Raw genomic sequence first — 21454 nt, 5'->3', positions numbered from 1 at the left:
CTGGATGTAATAATTTATCATATATAATCTATACTTATTGAAATTGGCCAGAGAAACACAACGTAAAATAGTGAGTTGAGCAAACCAACTGAAAATAGATTGTCAATGGACATTGAGTGTAGGAATAATTAACTGAGTTATTGATGCAAGCAATATACACACAGTGGCTACTTTATTAGGTGCACCTGTACACCTGCTCATTAATGCAATGATGTGGCAGCAACTCAAACAGGTTTAGTTGCTTTTCAGACCAAATGTCAGAATGGGGAATGCCATCTAAGTGACTTTGACTGTGGAATGATTGTTGGTGCCAGTCAGGTTAGTTTGAGTATCTCAGAAACTGCTGATACCCTGGGATTTACATGCAGAACAATCTCTAGTCTAGCATTTACAGAGAATGATGCAAGAAACAAACAGACATGCAGTGAGTGGCAGCTGTGTGGGTGAAAGAGCCTTGTTAATTAGAGAGGTAAGATGAGAAAATCCAGATTTGTTCAAGCTGACAGGAATGCAACAGTAGCTCAAATAACCTTGCAGTGCTGTGTAGAAGACCATCTTGGAATCAGTTTTAATCACCTTATCAAAAGTTATTGTTGTGAGATTAAAATACATCTATTCCAATTCAGAGTTTTTTTTAAATTATAATGTTATAATTCAAGTTTTTTTAAGTGCTGCAGTAATGCTTGACAAATCCTACCAGAGGTAGATGGGGGGAAACAAATCTGTCTCTTACGTGAGTAAAGGATGCCAAATGCAAGAATTTGGAACATGTGGAGAAATAGAATGATGTTTGCTTTAGTGGGAATATAATGCAATTTAATTGTTCGTAAAACAGTAAGATTTAATTCAGCAATGTAAGGTTTATAAAATTTCATTGAGAGAAACTATGATGTACAAGATGTGTGAGTTAACATTGATGATCTCAGACATAATAGGCTAAAGTAATTGATGCTGGAGAGAATACTTGTAATCAGTGACCACTCATATTAATGAGCAAAGATCAGAGATTTCCTGAAATTGAGATTGCAGAGTAGCAGTGCAGTAGTTGAGGTTTGGAGGAGGTGGAGTTGCTGGTCATGCTGTGGGGGTAGGTCTGGGGTAGCATTGGGGTCTGGAGGTGGTAAAGTGAGGCTGATGATTTAGCCAATCCAACGCAAAGCTTGTTAATAAAATTGATTTGCTTTTATTATTTGAAGGCAAATTGTATTTTCAGCTAATTTTCAGTTATTTCTAAATAACTGCAATCTTTGGAGAAGTTGTTGAGTTGTATGGATGTCCTGATCAAAGCTTCTACTTCAGTCAATATTTCTAATCCAGAGTATCTGATAATCTTCAAGTCGCTAGTTATGGGGCATTGTGGTATAAATATTGGTTGCAGCTTTGCCTGTGTTACTGTGGCTAACTCCAAAGCGTATCGAGGATCAATTGGACATCAGATAGAAGAGATGTTTGACACAGATTCTGACCCAATCAGCAAGATGTTTGTAGTTGATTGAGGATTGATCTCATCTGAATATCCTCATGGGCATTCAGCAGTCTTCAGAAAGTAATCCACAAGCTCCAAAAGGAACAATGTTAGCCAGTGTCAATTCTGACATGAATCCCTGAACATATTGTCATCCGTTCTACCGGATATGGGAACAAAGAAAGAGATGCAAGTTTGCCAAGGGCATGAAATGGATGGCTGAATCATCACCACGTTTCACACAAATGAGCAAAATCAGAATTTCTAGTTTTAATTTTCATGTAAGGAAACTGCAGTTCTACAGTGTGGCTGTTAGTGAAACTGTAAGATCAGGAGGCCCAGGTATTACTATTTATCTCTTCATGAATAGCTGTGTATCATGAATAACATAGTTATAGTGTAGGAATGTGGAGGGCTGTACTGATGATGCATAAAATCAGCAGTGTAAACATAGTGATTGGAGCTTTATTAATTCATGCATAGTGTAGTGAAAACGCTTTAGTCAAGGCTGCAACCATTGCTACTTCCGAATAGTGTTCAGTCATCTTACCAAAATGAACTAAAACTGCCGTATAGTTCATCTTGAATACTGCTGTTTACATTGATCGCTCTGTGATGTAGAGGAAGCTTTTGCTTCTGCTCGGAACAAAGCAAGCATGGTGTTCTGTGAGGTACACAACAGAGAACTAACTCAGTACCTCTTGTTTCACATTAATCCACACAATCAGAATCTGTCCCACTGACTAGTTAGGTGTACTGTATGAACCCATTTTAATTGTTATGATTTTAAAACTGGTTTGTTCTGTGGTGAATTTCTACCTATTTTGCCATTTGGCATAATGAGATACAGATTTCTAGGCCCATCACCAAACTGATGGTTCTGTTGAATACAGAGGAGAAGAAAGAAAATAAACTTTTGTATGTTGTTGAGATCTGGCAGTGAAAAATGGGTCAATATTTATGCTGTGGTGAAAAATACTGCTGTTGCTATGTTGCTGGGTATCTTCTATTTTGTTGTGTTCTGCCTAGCATTGTAAGCATGCGATGTTGGAGTCAGAATGTATGCTGGCATTTGTGGGCGGCTCCCAAAACATCCTTGCAAACAAAGCATTTTACGCTACGTTTCGCTCTACATGTGATAAATAAATCTGAATTTTAATCTTAAAGTATTGTGGCCACCCCGTCAGAATACTTACCTAACATTCAAAGTCCATGCCAACCTCCAGAGCATTCATAGTTTCATGTAGCTCAACAGCAGGTATTCATGTGAAAAATACTGTCACCAAGCTGTACATGTGACTATGATTTTATTTCTGACTTATATCAGGATTCCTTTCTGTGATCCTGCTGATAAGAACAAAAGGCCGTTAGAGCTAGGAGTAGAAATAAGTAATTCGGCCCATCGCCACTGCTCCACCATTGCAGCATGGCTGATACATTATCCCTCCTGTGTGTATTGCTCTAGATTTCCAGCAGCTGCTGTATATTTTGTGTATATTATCCCTCACAACTCCATTCTCCTGCCTTCTTCTGTAACCTTTAACACGCTTACTAATCAAGAGCTCTGCTTTAAATATACACTATGACTTGGCCTCCACAGTCACCCGTGGCAATGAATTCCACAAATTCACCACCCTCTGGCTAAAGAAATTCCTCCTCATCTCTGTTTTAAAGAGACATCCTTCTACTCTAAGGCTATGCCTTCTTGTCCTAGATCCCATTATGGGAAAATCCTCTCCAGCTCTACTCTATCTAGGTCTTTCAATATTCAATAGGTGTCAATGAAGTTATCCCTTATTCTCTTAAACCACAGGGTGTACAGACCCAAAGCCATCAAACTCTCCTCATACATTAACACCTTAATTCCCAGGACCATTCCTTTGAACCATCTTCAGTTCCAGCACATCCTTCCTTTGATATGAGGCCCAAACCTCTTCACAATACTCCATATGTGGTCTGATCTATACTTCATAAAGCCTCAGCATTGTATCCTTGCTTTTATATTCTAGTCCTCTCAAAATAAATGCTAACATTACATTTGCTTTCTTTACAATGACCTCAAAAATATATTTGTAATATTATCATAGATTTTTTTGCAACTGAGGGTGGACGAAATTAAGGTAGATACAGGGGCGTATCTACAGAAAATAACACCTGTAGCAAGCCCTGAAATTGCACCCCTGTCCAAACACCTGACACCCATCTTTTTGATAACTTTACCATAATATCAGCTCAAAAATACAAGTCAAGCTCGTTAATCTTTTAATTAACAAATTATGGCACTACATGAATATTATAACTGCACCTTCCTTGCTTTCACTGATGCAAATTGGTCGATGATGTGATCAAAGTCAGTTTTTTCAGTTTCTTCTCTTTCTACACTCAGCAGAGCAAGATCACAGAGTCTGCCTTGACCCATGGAGGCTCCCAAATATGAAAGTATTAGTTTTAACTTTCTGAATGATCTCTCACAGCTGGCGATGGAAACTGCGATGGTTAGCATTATCTGAATACCAATGTGAAGATTGGGGAAGATGCTCTCATCTCCATACTGAACAATAAATTCAGGAAGTTCTTCAGGTCTTGATTTTTTCATGTTGACCCACCTTGATAGCAACATTCTGCAATCCAAAATTTCTTCATATAGCTGCTGTCCCTCAACATCAGAGCTGTACAATTCGCCCAAATGTTCGCACTTCTTCTTTAGGTCATTACTGTCGGCGCTATAACACAGTCCCTCGACATTGAGAAGGAACCCAACTTGGCGTCAGTGTTGTGCAAACGAGCAAACCTTTCGTCCATTTCTATGTGAAGACAGTCAAGTGTTCCCTTCATGACTTTTTCCATTTCCTCCTTAGCTGTTAACCCAGTGTCTCTCAAATTCTTATCAACCATTCGTTTCTTTCATCTCTGATGTTTTTCAACTTCAATATTCCATTCTTGACAGAGACCGACTTCTTCTTCGAGTGACTCACTGACAAACATTTCTCTTTCATCATAAAAATTACCTTGAAGGGCTTTCAAATCCAGGGCAGCACCGCAGTAATTCATGCTAGGACCCTGCAGCTTCTTTTGAATGGTCAATGTGATTGAGTACTTCGTTCCAAAATCCTAGCAAAATCAGAAAATCGTAACTCAACATGCAGTTGTACAGCTGCCTTGCGTCACTTCTTGTTTCACTGGTCTCATTTTCATTGTCTATCATGTCCTGGAGTACTTGAAGAATCTCCTCAAGGTATTTGTTGACAGGTTTCACTGCTTCTGTCCTTGCACTCTATCTGGTTTCAGACTCCGACTTAACAACCACAGGCACGGCGTTTTTGAGTTTTTCCCAACACTGTGTTAAACAAAAGAAAAGCATGTAGAGAGCTTCAATGGTTCCAAAAAATGTGACCATCATTGTATTCTGCTTGGCTGCATGTACACGCACCAAGCTGAGTGAGTGATTGTCGCAATTCACAAACACTGCCAGGTTGTTTTACTCACATATTCTTTGATGAACACCACTTCTGTGTCCAGTCATCATAGCAGCGTTGCCATAGCACTGTGACCGACAATCTTTTAGCTCCATTTTGTCCTTCTCTACCTGTTTCAAGATGTCTTCAACCAAGCTGTCAGCATCCTTCTGGCTTATCTGGATAAAACCAAGGAAGGACTCTCTAACACAGACTGTTTTCCTCTCAAAATCAACTTCCACATACCTTACTACTTGGGACATTTGCTCACGGTGTGCCTGATCAGGAGTCATCAAACTTGAGACCATAGTACTTGGCTTTACGAATGCTTCCCAGTAAACTTTGGTGAACAGTAGATGCCATCACGTGGAAGAATTCATTCTGGACACACAGTGAAAGATAAGACATGGATCCAGGATGACCTTCCAAATGAATGAGGTATTCTTTTATGACAGGGTCAAAGATGGCCAGTAGTTTCAGTAAGCCAAGGAAATTTTCCACATTGGAGTCATCATCTAGCTGAAGTGACTCCCGGTGTCCTCGCAAAGCCAAGTTCTGAGTCGCAAGGAATTTTATGCAGTGAAGGATTCTCGTCAAGATAGCATGCCACTTCTGCTTTTCCTTCACAATCTGTGACTGAAATACTATGTCAATGACTCCTCTGTTTCCAGCTAAATTTCTTTCCACTGTGTGAAGCATTCCTGATAAATCTTGGCATTTTCATGAGCAATAATCATTTCAAGAGCTTTCCACTGTTTGAATCTTCTTTCCTGCTCCAATGAGGATTGATGGTCTAATTGGAAATAGAGAAAACAGATACAAAATGCAGACTTTTTAGAAGGGGAATAGACCAGTCATGAGGGAGTCACTTCCTCACCAAGACCATTTCTCAATTTCCTCTTGAACCAAGTTTTGTTCATTGAGCGGTTATTTGTTGGTAGGAATGGCCCCTCACTGTTTTGGAACTACTTTGAACCCAGCTTTATTATTTCTGTTCTCAACACGTCAGGCAGAATTGCTTTTCCAGCATCCTTGTTGAACTTCAGAAGTCCAATCTCATGCTGTTCAATCACTCCTGGTATGACAGTTTGAGGCTCTTTGACACCGTCCAGTTCACTAGGTTCAGTGTCGTCAGGTTCAATCTCGTCAGGTAAAATCTCGTCAATAAACTCAACATCACCACTACCACCATTGTCTTCCCCTCCTGTCATGTCCACGTTCTCTGTGGCAGCCTCACTCTTAATCTCATCATACTCGGATTTATCTGACTTAACTTCCTCCTCGGCTTGTGATGTATTTGTACTTGATCCACCTTCGGATTCTAACAAAATTGTAGCAGATGCAGGCGACTCCATGGAACATGTTGAACTACTTGTTCCGGGCTTTTCAAAGAAGGGCATGAAGAACTTGTTTGACTTCTTGACTTCCTCTGCCTCCAACTTTTGTCTCTTCCGTCCTTCAGCTTCACTTTCCTTCTTCTTTGTGAAGAATGCTCTGAAAAAAGGCCATCCTAGTGCTTCTTACCCATGATAATCAAAGACAGATCATACAACTGAAGAAAATTCTATTTCACTATCCAAGGATGGCTTGTTTGACTTTTAATAGAAACTGCTCAGTGGTGCCCCCCTTCAAGTGGCACCCAGGGCACGTGCCATACCTGCCATACCTTAGATACGCCACTGGGTAGATATCAGCCATCACATAATTGAATACGGGAACAGTCTATAAAACTGCTTTGCCTTTATTGGTTCTCATAGATTAAAAGAATTAACATTAATATCCAATTTCATAATCTATTACTTTTGTAGATACATTAACCTGCTTAAAACACACAGATTAATGCTATTGTCTGAAGCAGTGGATTGAGGAATACAAGACAAAAAGGTCAAGCAGGGCGTAAGAAGGGCTGATAACTTATTGAAGCTAAAGGTCCAACAAAGAACAGAATGGAGAATTAGAACTTCACCATTATCCCACAAAAGTAAACTGTATATAAAAGCCCAGAAGCATACTATTGAAGAGCCAAGACAAAGTGGGAAGCTGATCAAAATTGACTCTTCAGCCTCAATGTATGTGAGTCTGTAGCAGCCTTTTCCTACAAGTGGATTTTGAGAGCCAGAGACGGACACTGATATATGGTCGCTCTGAGTAAAGAAATAATTATGAGACCTGCCAAGAAAGAATCTTTATGATTTTCAGTTTCACATGTTTTTCATTTATGCCTTAACAAAAGGCTACTTTATAAAAATGAAAATGCTGACACATTTATGATTACCCTCAGGAGGTAAACTGTATTTCACTTTTTAGGTAGCTCACTACTTTCACAAATAGTAAAGACTAAAATAAGTCATGAATTTTGGAAAGTGAAAGAAAACGTGTTAGAAAAGCAGAACTGCATTTCGGTCTGATCTCTTTTCTGTATTGCCTTCCAACATTATGATCTATAATTTAACTGATAAAACCTGTTAGTGAATTGTAAATTTTATTTTATTTGAATCTTAAGAGTCAAACTGCATGGAAAAGGCCCTTAGCTGATCAATTCAGCACTGATCATTGAATGCCCAGTCATACAAATCCCATTTTATTCTTTCCACATTCCTATCAACAGCCCCAGGTTCTACCATTGGTGGCAACTTGCAGTGGCCAAGTTACGAACCAATCTGCATGGCATTGGGATGTGGGAGGGATCCAGAGCATATGGAGGAAATATCTATAGTCACGGAGAATGTGCAAGTTCTACGCGTAAACAGAAACCACCGGGATTTGGGAATTGAACCCAGGTCAGTGGTGCTGTGCTGCAGCAACTGTACTAGATATTTCAGATTAATGCTTAACTTTTACTATTCTGTTTCTCACTTCAGACAAATGCTGCTTTGGTGTATGATGCCGTCCACGTTGTATCTGTGGCTGTCCAGCAGTCCCCACAGATGACAGTCAGTTCATTACAGTGCAACAGGCACAAACCCTGGCGCTTCGGAGGACGTTTCATGAAGTTTATTAAAGAGGTACGACAAACAGTAAGATGTTTGGAAAATTATTTTTGTATGTCATTGAAAGTATTTTCAAGTGTTTTTCTTTATCTCACAAATTTAAGGATTATTATTATTGTTATTAATATTATTATTATCAGTCACTGAACCTTTTCTTTTGAGACTGTGACCCTTGATTCTAAGTATATCATCCCTGCATCTACCTGATCAATTCCCATAAAAAGTGAGTTCCATAACACCAGCTCTCATTCTTTTCAACTCATGAGAGAGTAGGCTTAATGTGTTTAATCTCTCTTTGTAGGACAGACTTTCCATCACAGAATACAAATTGGTGAAGCTTTGTTGTATGATAATACATTATCATCTCTTGAATGAAGCAGTGATTGGAGGGTTGTTATTTTGACTGGAGGTCTGTAACCACTGATATTCTGTAAGATCAGGTGTTGGGACCTCTGCTTGTTATATGTAAAAATGATTTAGACAGAAGTATGTGAATGACATAAAAAATTAGTGGAATTGCAGAGTGAGGAAGATTGTCAAAGGATACCGGTTGTCAAATTACATAGATCAGCTGGAAATTTGGGCAGAGAAATAGCCAATGAAATTTAATCTGAACAGATGTGAGGTGGGTACACAAGAAATGACAGAATCTGAAATCCAGAGCAATGATCAGTCTGCTGGAGGAATTCGGTGTTCAATCAACATATGTGGGGAGAAAGGGATTGTTGATGGAAAATGTAAAGTGTGAGGTAGCAGGCAAGAGTAAAATATATAATAAAAGGCAGGATTATTTGAACCTTTGATGTATAGAGTGATCTTGGGATATATAGCTCCCTGTAAGCAGCAGCTCAGTCAAAAGGGTGGTGCAGAAGATATATAGCATACCTGTCTTCCTAGTCCAGATATTGAATATAAGTGTTGGAAAGTCATGTTACAGCTGTATAAATCTTTAGTTCAGACACATTTGGAGTAGTGCGTACACTTTTGGTTGTATTGTAGGAAGGATCAGGAGAGATCACTTGTCTGAGTGCAACTGGTACCATGTAACCCAGTACTACCTGTTGCATTGTCGGGTGGTCAGCGACTAAACCAGCTCCCTCATCAGTCTTGCCTGGTGAGGAGGGTGGCTAGACACCCTGCAGGACGAAAAACAAGACCTGTCAAAGGGAGGATGAACACTCCTGTAGGGTCAACGGCCATCTAGCAAACACGTGCTAGATGTGCCGTGAAGCGCGGAAAGGGCATCCCTTGCATCGAAGCTTGGTCTGGCCAGTCACTGCAACAGAACTTCCCCCAGCCGTCTTGGACCCCACCGTGCCACTGGATCCAGGAGGGGATGTCGAGAGTGTGGGTCTGGACCTGCGCAACCCCCTACTCACCTGAAATCCATTCATGCATATGCTGTTCCTATCATCATCCTATGGGGTGGATAGCCAGAGGGGAAGGATATGGATGCTTTGGAGAGGGTGCGGAACACATTCATCAGATTGTTGACTGAATTGGAGAGTATTGGCTGTAAGAAAATTCGAACAAACTTGGATTGCTTTTGATGGAACATCAGCGGCCAAAGGGAAACTTTACAGAAGTTTACAAAATGATGAGCGTTTTTGATGAAACAAGTGTTTCTGCTGGCTGAAAGTGCCACAATGCTAGAGGACATAGATTTAAGGTGAGGGAAGCAAAGTTTAAAGGAAATGTATGAGAGAACTATTACATAGAGGATTGTGGGTGCCTGGGAACACATTACTTGGGGATGTAATAGAAGCAGATAGCATAACAGTGTTAGACAGACAGGCAGGCAGGCAGAGGAATGAAGGGATAAGGACAATGTGCAGAAGATGGGATTGGTTTAGATTGCCACTATGGTCAGTGCAGACGTGAAACACTAAGGGATCTGTTCCTGTGTTGCACTACACTGTAATGATATAGCACTGATGGTCTTCACTGTTCACTGCTGATGCTGCAGTGCAGGTGATAGATTTTTATTGAACTCCTGTTCGATCAGTTCTTATTTCCTCGTCTCATTCAAAGGTTTCATTTGGTTTTGTCATTGAATTGTCTAGTTAGCTAATTCTAGTGAAGTAAGGCATCTGCTTGGTTGATAAGCATTTCAATCTCAAGCCTTTATTTCCTCTCTGCTTGTATGTCCTCTTTTTGACTTCCTCCTGCTGTGGTGCTTTATCCATGTCCTGGGGAGGAAGACCTTGAGTCACTGCAGTGATAATAATTTGAAATCTTGGCCCAGTTAGATGAGAAGAGCCACATGTATTTTATGACTGTGTGGGCCAATGCCGTCTTCTCATAAGTTGCCTGAAATATGTCCATGACCATATGAAATAGATGAAGGAGTTGTCCATTTAGCTTCTTGCCTCTGTTATTCCATCACTTTGGTTGTGGTTGATCTCTTACTTATGCTGGAGGTCCTGCTCAAAAAAGTTTTTGATCTTATCATTGAATGGATGTTGGACTATATTTGTTAGTAAACTTTTTGAGCAAATCAGAAAGGTCCTTACATCTCCATGGTTTTGCAATCACCCAGGTGCCCCTCCTCCCCAGGCAATGGCCTGTTATAATAAAATAGTTAAAAGTGAAGAGCAATATGATGAAAACAATACTTACCCACCTATCACCTTCTAGTTTGTATTCCTTCCTCCCCTCCCCTCCCCAGCTTTTTATTCTGGTTTCTTCCCCCTTTTTTCCAGTCCTGATAATGGGTCACAGTCTGAAATGTTGGTTTGCTATTTGCTCTTTATAGTTACTGTCTGATGTGCTGAGTTCCTCCAGCATTTTGTGTGTGTTGCTTTGAATTTCCAGCACCTGTATAATGTGTCTTGTGTTTATGACAAACAACTATGGAATAAAACAGATGGAAGATACATTGTAATGGAATGTCGGTGTAATTAAATCTGAGACTCTTCATAACTAATAGCCGGGAGTATATTGGGTCTAGACTGGTTGCCTGGTAAAACGTGGCAGCCTTTGAGATGGGGTTTTATCATTCTTCCTTTTGAAAGGGGCTGAGTCTGCAGCTGTTCCTTCTTTTTACCTTACATTTCCAGGGCTAGGTTCCATTTTTCCAAGATCACTTGCCCCAAAACAGACGCAGGGAAATCCCAATCTGAAGCTAAAGAAGCTGTTAGCCTAGGGGTTTCCGAGTGACTTCACCTGAGTTACTGACATATATTTTCTACTGAGAAAAGGGAGAAGTTGTCTCTCAAACAAGGCACTATAGAAATGCAAACATCTGATTAATGGACCCCTTGGTATTCCAGCCCTCCTACAGCAAAACTACTTTACAAGCTTTACAAACAATAATGCTTGTACACCGCAGAACACAAGACCTAGGTGTATTTATATCTGGTAGTGCTCCAGCAACAGGTTATGGTCTTTCCATGTTAGCTATGGATGTCCTTAACTATCTTATTAGCTTTCCAATATCAAAGATAATATAAAATCTGTTCAGGGAAGAAAATGGTTCTTAGGTCTAACAAATTCAAGAATGATTATTATCAATGATTGAATTTTGTCCAGGCTTGTCAATCCCCTTAAGATGCACTTAAGTTATCTGTGCTTATCACAGGCAGCTGCATTTTAGCTGGTACCATTGTTACCATGACAATGTTAAGTGCATCTTGTTTACTTTTCTCTGGTTTTAACTGAAGTGTGATGCACGTTCCTTAATTCTGATGAGAAATCCAGAAATCTTCAATATTGCTGTCTGCCTCCTTAATGACTCTCTCATTGCTGGGAGACCTGCATTTTTTGTTGGCAATTCTCCAGGAATTGAGTAGAAGTTTCATGTGACATCAATCAATATGTTAATAACTAGGAGAGCCAGGAAAATTGTTTTTACTGCCCAGCGCTTGTAGCCTGTAGAGTCCATTAACACTATGCTATAAATGATGACAAATATATATCTAATTTCAAATTAAAATGCTCAGCTGATCTTGCAAAGAACCTATGCTTTCTTTACTTTGCTTATCTTTTGTTTCCTATCTAGGCTCACTGGGAAGGTCTAACAGGGAGGATTATATTCAATAGTTCTAATGGCTTGAGAACCGATTTTGATTTGGATGTGATCAGCTTGAAGGAGGAAGGACTTGAAAAGGTATTTGAGTTCTGCTTTAAACTTAGCAAACTGAACACAAAGTGAAAATACGGGGTAATTGTAAAACAATGGAAAAACATAATCCCTTTCAGACAGTGTGTCAGCTTAATGGCATTTATGAAAATCAAAACCAGTTTGATAGCTGAGATATTGCTTAGAGATGCAGTGATGATTCAACAGCATTGATGCACAGGGATATACCTTGCAAATGTATTTTCTTCAGACACCTGTACTTATTCAAATGCCTCTGGTATTGTGTAATAGAACCAACAATTACCATTGACCAGCTAAGCCATAGTTAAAATTAGACTAAAGCAAAATTGAAGATGGAATCAAAGTTTTCATCTTTAATCAGATTTTATACTATTGATAAATTGGGTTAACTATGCACACCTGGAGAATTAGCAAAATGAGAGAGCACCCAACCAGCGAGAGAATGAGTTAGAGAATTCTAACTTTGAAATATTATCATTCATAGCCAGAGTGAACTTCTCACCAGGTGGAAAAGCACCATTATCACCAAATACATTTCAGATTGTTGGTGTGGGGGATTCTGGGAGCTAAACGGAAGGGTCTTCACCGGTTTGGTTTGTATTTGGGAGAGGCAGCCAAATGTGTCAAGGAACAGAGATGCATGAAATGGAGGAAGCTTAAGAAGTTGCTCAGGAAACATAAAAATGAGTCAAAACAGATTCTTACTTTTATTTAACCTTAACTGTGGTATTTCCATGTTTTCTGCTTTTATTGTTGTATGATTTACCCTGGCAGTGAAGTCAGGATGTCTTTTTCAGATAGGCCTAGATCTGATGTAGTTTAGCCCCTAAGAATTCATCAGGGTCTATAATCAGTATTTTTAAAGAAGAACTCTATTACTTTTCATCTGCTCATAAAATTTATATCTGGTTGGAATGCAGCAGGATCGGAGAAACAAAGTAATCTATATGGTGAAGAAGCAGAATACAGTTTTCATGTTCATTCTTGATGCTTCACAAGGGAAAATTGAAGCTACACTGTTCAATGATTTCTCTTTGCTTTTTTTTTAAAGAATTATGTCAGGTTTTATAGCCACATGGTATTGCTAGGTCTAATGATCACCCAAGAAGGCCAGGGGTTTGAGCTGGTGCATTTCACCAGCTTCCAATAGGAATATCTGGATAATAGTTTATTGAGTCTGTAGCTCCATAGGGGTGGGGAGGAAAAAAACTAAAGAAGAAATGCAACCCAAAGAATAGTTTGTTGTTAATTGCTAATAATTGTTACATTCAGTCATAATTCTTGGGGAAGGTTACTTCATAATGTAAAGCCATCTGAGGATGTGGCTATTTTGATAATTGCATAATGTCACTCTCCTTTACAGGTTGGAACCTGGGAAACCAACAGTGGGTTGAACATGACTGAGAATCGCAAAGGAAAGACGGCTAATATCACAGATTCGTTATCTAACCGGTCTTTAGTTGTTACAACAATCCTGGTAAAGTTCCTCTCCTTTCATTTCCGACATAGTGCTATGCTAATGTGGAAAGCTCTGAAAAGGAACAGAGACTGTGTGCTATTTTCCAACTGAAATTCACAGGCCTTAAAGACACACGGAACATTTAGATAATATGATTAGTTGCTGAGAAACCATTTACTTCTGAGAAAACAAGGCAAAGGTTTCAAGTACAAGGTTCAAACTTCGTAAAAGCAAAGCAGCAGATAATGCAAATCAGCAAGTGAGGAGCATTTATTTGGAAAATGTGACACATGTAGAGGAGAAAAGAAGAGGTAGAGATACAGAAGGTCAAAGATAATGGGCTGTTGTTGCTCAGTAGTATGTAACATAACTTTCTAAACTCTTTGATTGCATTTTATGCTTCTAAAAGAATATCATGCATTTTCCTCATTTTGACAACTGCTGGCTGGACATTCACCCCTGTTGGTGGCACTGACACACTGTGTACGATGAGCACGTTGAGTTTCACCTTTAAAATTCATTCCATTGAAATTAGCATCACATTTTGGCATGTTTGATCCAATCAATTATGGATGAATTTTCTGCCAATATTTTTAGAACAATATTCTGGCTATAAACTTTGTAGTAGCAGATGTAGATTATAAACTTTTAAAACTTTGACGCATATGTTGCTCTTTTCAGTTATAATATAATGCAGGTGGGCTGTAGTGAATAGTCAGACCTAAATGAAGTCCAACAGATTTGTATTTTCATTATAATGTGTCTCCAGTGATTATGTGCATAAGTTGCACATCTCTCAGTTAAGCTAGATGCAAAGTCGTGGCAGAACAGGATATGAGAACAGCATATTATGCTGTGCATAAAAAAATTTCCAGGATAATTAATTATCTATGCTGTTGCATCAGTATCAGTGAAGGTTACCACTGCAATGAAGTTTTATGTTGCCTGTATCCCAGCAGGTATTGCTGGATCAGTCATGCTTCTATATAAAACTCCCTTTATGAAAGAGAGCTTAATCCACCCCTTCCTCCAGCATCCTATCTTTTGTAATATTCATGACATGATGGTGCATTAGGTTGCAGTTATTTGAGGTCTGCCAGAAATCCATATTCTTCCAGAATTATTGCTCATTGGTAGACTACTCCTCTGAGGTAGAATCACCTGACTGCTGTCAGTGGGAATATATAACTGACTCGAAACTCATACCTGGAGCACATTGAGATTCCTAATTTATTGCTGTCTGCAGGTTTAGGAAGGAGTTGGTTTCTCAATGATGCAGTCTAACAAATTACAGGTCTTTGAAAAGGAAGAAGACCTTGGCCATGAGGTAAATGCTGAAACTGTGGTTGAAGTTTACTCAGGACCATATTTCCCAGTTAAAAATAGATATAAAACTATCATGTGCTTAATAATATAGATTGTTCAGTCAATAATAATATATGTTGCTGAAACTAACCTATCCAAAGCTGTGTGGTTAGACATGGATCTGTTAGTTGCATTACCTGATTTTTCAGGATTTGCTTTAGTTTAGTCTGTTTATAAATATGGCAACTGATGTTAAGATAACAGATTCTAAGGATGTAAAATGGAAAGGGTCTACTGAAGGTAAATCCAGTCTTCAGGAGCCACTTTTGAACGCATTTCTCAAAACCTTTGGATTGCCTAATATCAAGTTCAATCACCTGTACATTTATTATGTGCTGAAATAGGTATGTTCACAAGCTCATTCTGACTGTAAGGTGTTTGCTGTTCTTTCATAATGATTAAAGTGTGCACTGCAAAATTGTTGCCACTTTAATTAGAGGATTCTGACAATGCAAAAACTCACCTGTTTTTTTTATTTGGTCAAGAAACAAAGCATGTTCCAAAATAGGATTATTACTTAATTTGAAAGGTAAAATTGTGTGGAGGCTTATTTGTGTTAGCACATTATCATTTGTGTTATCATTCTCAATCAATTAATTCTGGCTGTATGCCTGTGGAAGTTATTGAGAGACTCTCAATGTTATTTAACCTGTGTTAGCTATTAGTATTCAGTTCTTCAAAATATATGGTCCACAACATAAGCCTTAGCCATGCTGATATTTTGTGGTTATAGGAAAAACAACTAACTTCAATCAGTACTGAAAAGCACATCTCAGTAATAAATGCTATCTTCAGTCTTATTGTGGGAATGTTCTGAGTATGCAGTTGCTGAAATTTTCAAGAAATTAATGTAAATGAAAAGATATATTTACACAATTTCTTCTGGGCTTCTGTGCTCTCTGTCTGAACTCCTGGCATGGGATTGGAATATCCATGCAGAACTTAAAAGCCAAGATTATGATTTGCTGTTACTTTAAATGCAATGTGCTAATTCAGATTGCTTTGTGATGGTATGAGTGGCCATTTACATTAAATGTTCCTCATATTATCCAGCTTCTCGACAGTTCCACTTTTATTATCTGGACCTGTACACAGAATGCAGCTTCTGCAGTTTTTTTTTTGATTTTTGTTTGATCTTACAATTTGGTTTGTTGGTTCTCAGTGCCTCAGGAGTCATTGTTACTTCAAATGATAGGGTAAACTATGTGATAGGTAGATGGCATTCCATGATATAGCTCACTGACGTTATTTCCACTGAGTTCACAGGAACCCCTCTCCTTACTATTTTCTTGAAGATTGGAAAGTCTTATTAGCCAGCAAATCTGGGGTATCTCTTGAGACTTTAGGTTGGGTGAAATATTCCAATTTCCTTATGCTCAAATTATATGCTGCAGATCCAGTCCTATGGTGAGATGAGAAATCTATTGACTGAACAGCAATGAAAGGTGTACCAGTATTCTTTTCCAGATTGTTTACTCTCACTGCATGTCCCACCTTTCAGTTCCCTCTCTGGTTGGCAGGATTCTACTTCATCGGACATTTGGGCACTTTCTTGTCTTCTACATGAATGTAACACGTGCCATTCGTTGCAGTTAAATCAAGCAGACAATGGGTTCAAATTGCTCACATAAAGGCATCCTTGTGCACTTTACTGAAATAATCCCACGCAGGATGCGGAGCAGTGGAGGAACAAAGATTATTTCAGGCATAACATTTGAAATTTATGTCTTTGAAATTAGTTTCTCCAATGTTTTTGTTCTATATTTCTGCCCTGAATAAAAATCCTTCTCTATAAAATAAAATTTCTCATATGTAAAAATGCATAAAGTGGAAAGCATACAGTGTGTGTGTGGGAGCATTTCAATTACTGTGCAGCTGTGCACCCGCGCAGTTTAGAGGGAACGGTATTGCACAGGTTGTTTTTCTTTGACTTGGTGATTTATTCTTTGTAATGTGCCTACTCTGGGCTTACCTCTGCTGCTATCTATCCACTTCAGCAGCAGTTTCCACCTTTAAAGGCTAGATGATTTGATTCTAGTGTTGAAGTTTCCATTTGGCCATAACATTGGCCCTAATTTTATTTCTGATGGACTAAACACCATTGATGGTGAAGCCGGAATTTCAAGGATTTAACTTTTCATATGGTTATTGCCTCTTTAGCTTAAGCAACACCTTTTGCAAATCATACTCTGTGCTTATTCTTGGACAGTGGGAATCATTGTTGAAGCTGGATTATGTTGCTGACTCCTTCAGAAGGTATTAGAGAGCAGCCATCTTAAATTGCATCTTAATGGCCTTTTCATAGTTCTGTTAAGTAGTAGGAATCTTGTCCCAGCAATGATGGAAGTATGTAAGTGTGTATGTATAAATAACTAAATTAGGATAGTACATCACTTGAAGTTGTTAGATTTGTCCATTCCTACAGTTCTGATTTATTCTATCAATCCAGTTCAGGTGTGGGGGAGACAGTCAGAGCAGTGGTGTGCTCCGTATGCAGTATGTGGGAAGTCAGGGTCAACACAGTTGTCCCTGATGACCACACCTGCAAAAGGTGCGTCCAGCTGCAGCTCCTATCAGCCCGAGTTAGGGAGTTGGAGCGGGAGCTGGATGAACTACGGATCATTCGGGAGGCAGAGGCAGAGATAGATAGGAGTTATCAGGAGGTAGTCACACCAAAAATCCAAGAAGTAGGCAGATGGGTGATGGTCCAGAGAGGCAGGGGGAGCAGGCAGAGAGAGCAGAGCACCCCTGCGGCCATTCCCATTAACAATAAGTATACCGTACTGGATACTGTTGATGGGGATGACCTACCAGGAATGAGTTGTAGTGGTCCTGCCTCTGGCACAGAGGTTGAACCCTCAACTAGAAAGGGGAGGAGGGAAGAGAAGAGAGCGATAGTTTTAGGGGACTCTATAGTTAGGGGGGAGGATAGGAGATTTTGTGGGGCAGATCGGGAGTCTCGGATGATATGTTGCCTCCCTGGTGCCAGGGTCCAGAACATCTCAGATCGGGTGCAGGCTATTCTTGAGAACGAGGGCATGAACCCAGATGTAGTGGTCCATGTAGGGACCAATGATGTAGGTAAGGTGAGTGAGGGGGTCCTGCTTAGAGAGTTCAGGGAGTCAGGAGTGAAGCTGAAAGGCAGGACCTCCAGGGTGACAATCTCGGGATTGCTACCTGTGCCACGTGCGAGTGAGGCGAAGAATATAATGATTATGCACATTAATACGAGGCTGAGAGCATGGTGCAGGAAGGAAGGGTTCAGGTTTTTGGATAATTGGTCTTTGTTCCAGGGACGTTGGGATCTGTTTCGAAGGGACGGTCTACATCTGAACTGGAGGGTTACTAACATTCTTGCAGGGAAGTTTGCCAGTGCTGCTCGGGGGGGTTTAAACTAGATGTGCAGGGGGCAGGGATCCAGAATACGAGAGAAGATGATATGATGAAGGATAAGGGACAGGTGGGGAATACACGTTTCCCAAATATTAATTGTGTAAAGGAGAAAGGTGAGACAGAACATGTGTTGGAAAAGTTACATGTACAGAGGGTTGGTCAGAAGGAGCATGGGGTTAAATGTGTAGAAGGTTTGGGTGATCTTGAGAAGGTCATCAAAATTAGCCCGATGGAAGTTCAAGGAGCTGGTTAGGTACAATAGACAGTGTTTTAAGCAAAGAGAGGAGGAATGGGCTAAGAATTCTATACTTGAATGCGCGTAGTGTCAGAAATAAGACAGATGAGCTTGAAGCTCAGATGAAAATGGGGAACTACGATATTGTTGGGATAACGGAGACATGGCTGCAAGGGGATCAGGCCTGGGAATTGAGTGTACCAGGGTATACGTGCTATCGTAGAGACAGAAATATGGAAAGAGGGGGTGGGGTGGCCCTGTTGGTGAGGAATGAGATTTAGTCCTTAGCAAGGGGTGACTTGGGAACAGGGGAAGTAGAGTCTGTGTGGATTGAGCTGAGGAACAGTAAGGGTAAAAAGACCCTAATGGGTGTTGTGTACAGGCCCCCAAACAGTAGCGTGGATATTGGGTACAAGTTGATTAGGGAGTTAACATTGGCATGTGCTAAAGGTAATGCAGTCGTTATGGGAGATTTCAACATGCAGGTAGACTGGGAGAATCAGGTAGGTGCTGGACCCCAGGATAGGGAGTTTGTGGAGTGTCTAAGGGATGTATTTTTGGAACAGCTTGTGCTTGAGCCAACCAGGAACGAGGCTATTTTGGACTTGGTGATGTGTAATGAACAGGAATTGATAAGTGATCTTGAAGTAAAGGAGCCATTAGGAAGTAGTGATCATAACATGATAAGTTTTTATCTACAATTTGAGAGGGATAGGGGCAGATCAGAGGTGTCAGTGTTGCAATTAAATAAAGGAGACTACAGAGCCATGAGGGATGAGCTGGCCAAAGTTAAATGGGCGTATGCCCTGGCAGGAAAGACAGTGGATCAGCAGTGGCAGATATTCTTGTGCATAATACAAAAGATGCAAATGCAGTTCATTCCAATGAGAAGGAAGGATTCAAAGAGGGGGAAGGGACCACAGTGGTTGACAAAGGAAGTCAGAGATTGTATAGCATTAAAGAAAAAGGAGTATGACAGGGCTAAGATGAGTGGGAATACAGATGATTGGGAAAGTTTTAAGGAACAGCAGCTCTTAACTAAAAAAGCAGTACGGAGAGAAAAAATCAGGTATGAGCTCAGTCTAGCCAGGAATATAAAAGGGGATAGCAAAAGCTTTTTTAGCTATGTGAAGAGAAAGAAGATAGTTAAGAACAATGTTGGCCCCTTGAAGAATGAATTGGGAGAAATTGTTATGGGAAACAGGGAAATGGCAACAGAATTTAATGCATACTTTAGATCTGTCTTCACCAGGGAGGACACAAGCAATCTCCCAGATGTATGGACGGGCCAGGGTCATAAGATATCAGAGGAATTGAGACAGATTGACATTAGGAAAGAAACTGTGATGAGTAGACTGGTAGGACTGAAGGCTAATAAATCCCCGGGTCCAGATGGTCTGCATCCGAGGGTTCTAAAAGAGGTGGCTCAGGAAATTGCGGATGCATTGGTAATCATTTTCCAATGTTCCTTAGATTCAGGATCAGTTCCTGAAGATTGGAGAGTGGCTAATGTTATCCCACTTTTCAAGAAGGGAGGGAAGGAGAAAACAGAGAACTATCGCCCTGTTAGCCTAACGTCAGTCGTGGGGAAGATGCTTGAGTCCATTATTAAGGACGAAATAGTGGCATATCTTGATGGCAGTAATAGGATTAGGCCGAGTCAGCATGGATTTACCAAGGGCAAATCATGCTTGACTAATCTGTTGGAGTTTTTTGAGGGTGTAACAAGGATGTTAGACGAGGGTAAGCCAGTGGATGTAGTGTACCTAGATTTTCAGAAGGCATTCGATAAGGTGCCACATAGGAGATTGGTGAGTAAAATCAGAGCTCATGGCATTGGGGGCAGGGTTTCAACATGGATAGAAAACTGGTTGGCAGATAGAAAGCAAAGGGTTGCAGTGAATGGGTGTTTCTTGGACTGGCTGGAGGTGACTAGTGGGGTACCACAGGGCTCTGTATTGGGACCACAGCTCTTTACGATTTATGTCAACGATTTAGATGAGGGCATTGAAAACTATATCAGCAAGTTTGCTGACGATACTAAACTGGGTGGCAGTGTGACATGCGAAGAGGACGTTAGGAGAATACAGGGAGACTTGGATAGGCTGGGTGAGTGGGCAGATACTTGGCAGATGTCATTCAATGTGAATAAATGTGAAGTTATCCACTTTGGAACCAGGAACAAGAGGACAGAGTATTGTCTGAACGGTGTAGAGTTAGGTAAGGGAGAAATGCAAAGAGACCTAGGAGTCCTAGTTCATCAGTCAATGAAGGTGAATGAGCAAGTGCAACAGGCAGTGAAGAGGGCAAATGGAATGTTGGCCTTTATTACAAGGGGAATTGAGTACAAGAGCAAGGATGTCCTTTTGCATTTGTACAGGGCCCTGGTGAGACCACACCTGGAATATTGTGTACAGTTTTGTTCTCCAGGTTTAAGGAAGGACATTCTGGCAATTGAGGAAGTGCAGCGTAGATTCACTAGGTTGATTCCTGGGATGGCAGGGCTGTCTTACGCAGAGAGATTGGGCTTGTACACACTGGAATTGAGGAGATTGAGAGGGGATCTGATTGAAACATTTAAGATAATTAAAGGATTTGATAGGATTGAGGCAGGAAATATGTTCCAGATGTTGGGAGAGTCCAGTACCAGAGGGCATGGATTGAGAATAAGAGGTCAGTTATTTAAAACAGAGTTGAGGAAAAACTTCTTCTCCCAGAGAGTTGTGGGGGTCTGGAATGCACTGCCTCGGAAGACGGTGAAGGCCAATTCTCTGGATGCTTTCAAGAAGGAGCTAGATAGATATCCGATGGATAGGGGAATCAAGGGATATGGGGACAAGGCAGGGACTGGGTATTGATAGTGAATGATCAGCCATGATCTCAGAATGGCGGTGCAAACTCGAGGGGCCGAATGGTCTACTTCTGCACCTATTGTCTATTGTCTATTGATTTGAAAAGCTCTAAAACGTGGGCCTCTGTACCTCCCTCTG

At 40.3% G+C, this 21454-nt stretch overlaps 1 protein-coding gene across 2 annotated transcripts in view; it reads left to right on the top strand.

Moving 5' to 3' along the window:
• LOC132400859 (glutamate receptor ionotropic, kainate 2-like) overlaps window positions 1-21454 on the top strand; it is a 626396-nt gene that overhangs the window by 424179 nt on the left and 180763 nt on the right. For both annotated transcript variants that reach the window (XM_059982332.1, XM_059982331.1), the window contains 3 exons: window positions 7782-7925; window positions 11911-12018; window positions 13376-13489. In XM_059982332.1, coding sequence (XP_059838315.1) covers window positions 7782-7925; window positions 11911-12018; window positions 13376-13489 — 366 coding nt within the window. The remainder of the gene's footprint in view (window positions 1-7781; window positions 7926-11910; window positions 12019-13375; window positions 13490-21454) is intronic.

This window comes from Hypanus sabinus, chromosome 10 (assembly GCF_030144855.1).
Source record: "Hypanus sabinus isolate sHypSab1 chromosome 10, sHypSab1.hap1, whole genome shotgun sequence".
Lineage (NCBI taxonomy): Eukaryota > Metazoa > Chordata > Chondrichthyes > Myliobatiformes > Dasyatidae > Hypanus > Hypanus sabinus.
This window is presented reverse-complemented; position numbering and strand designations above follow the sequence as displayed.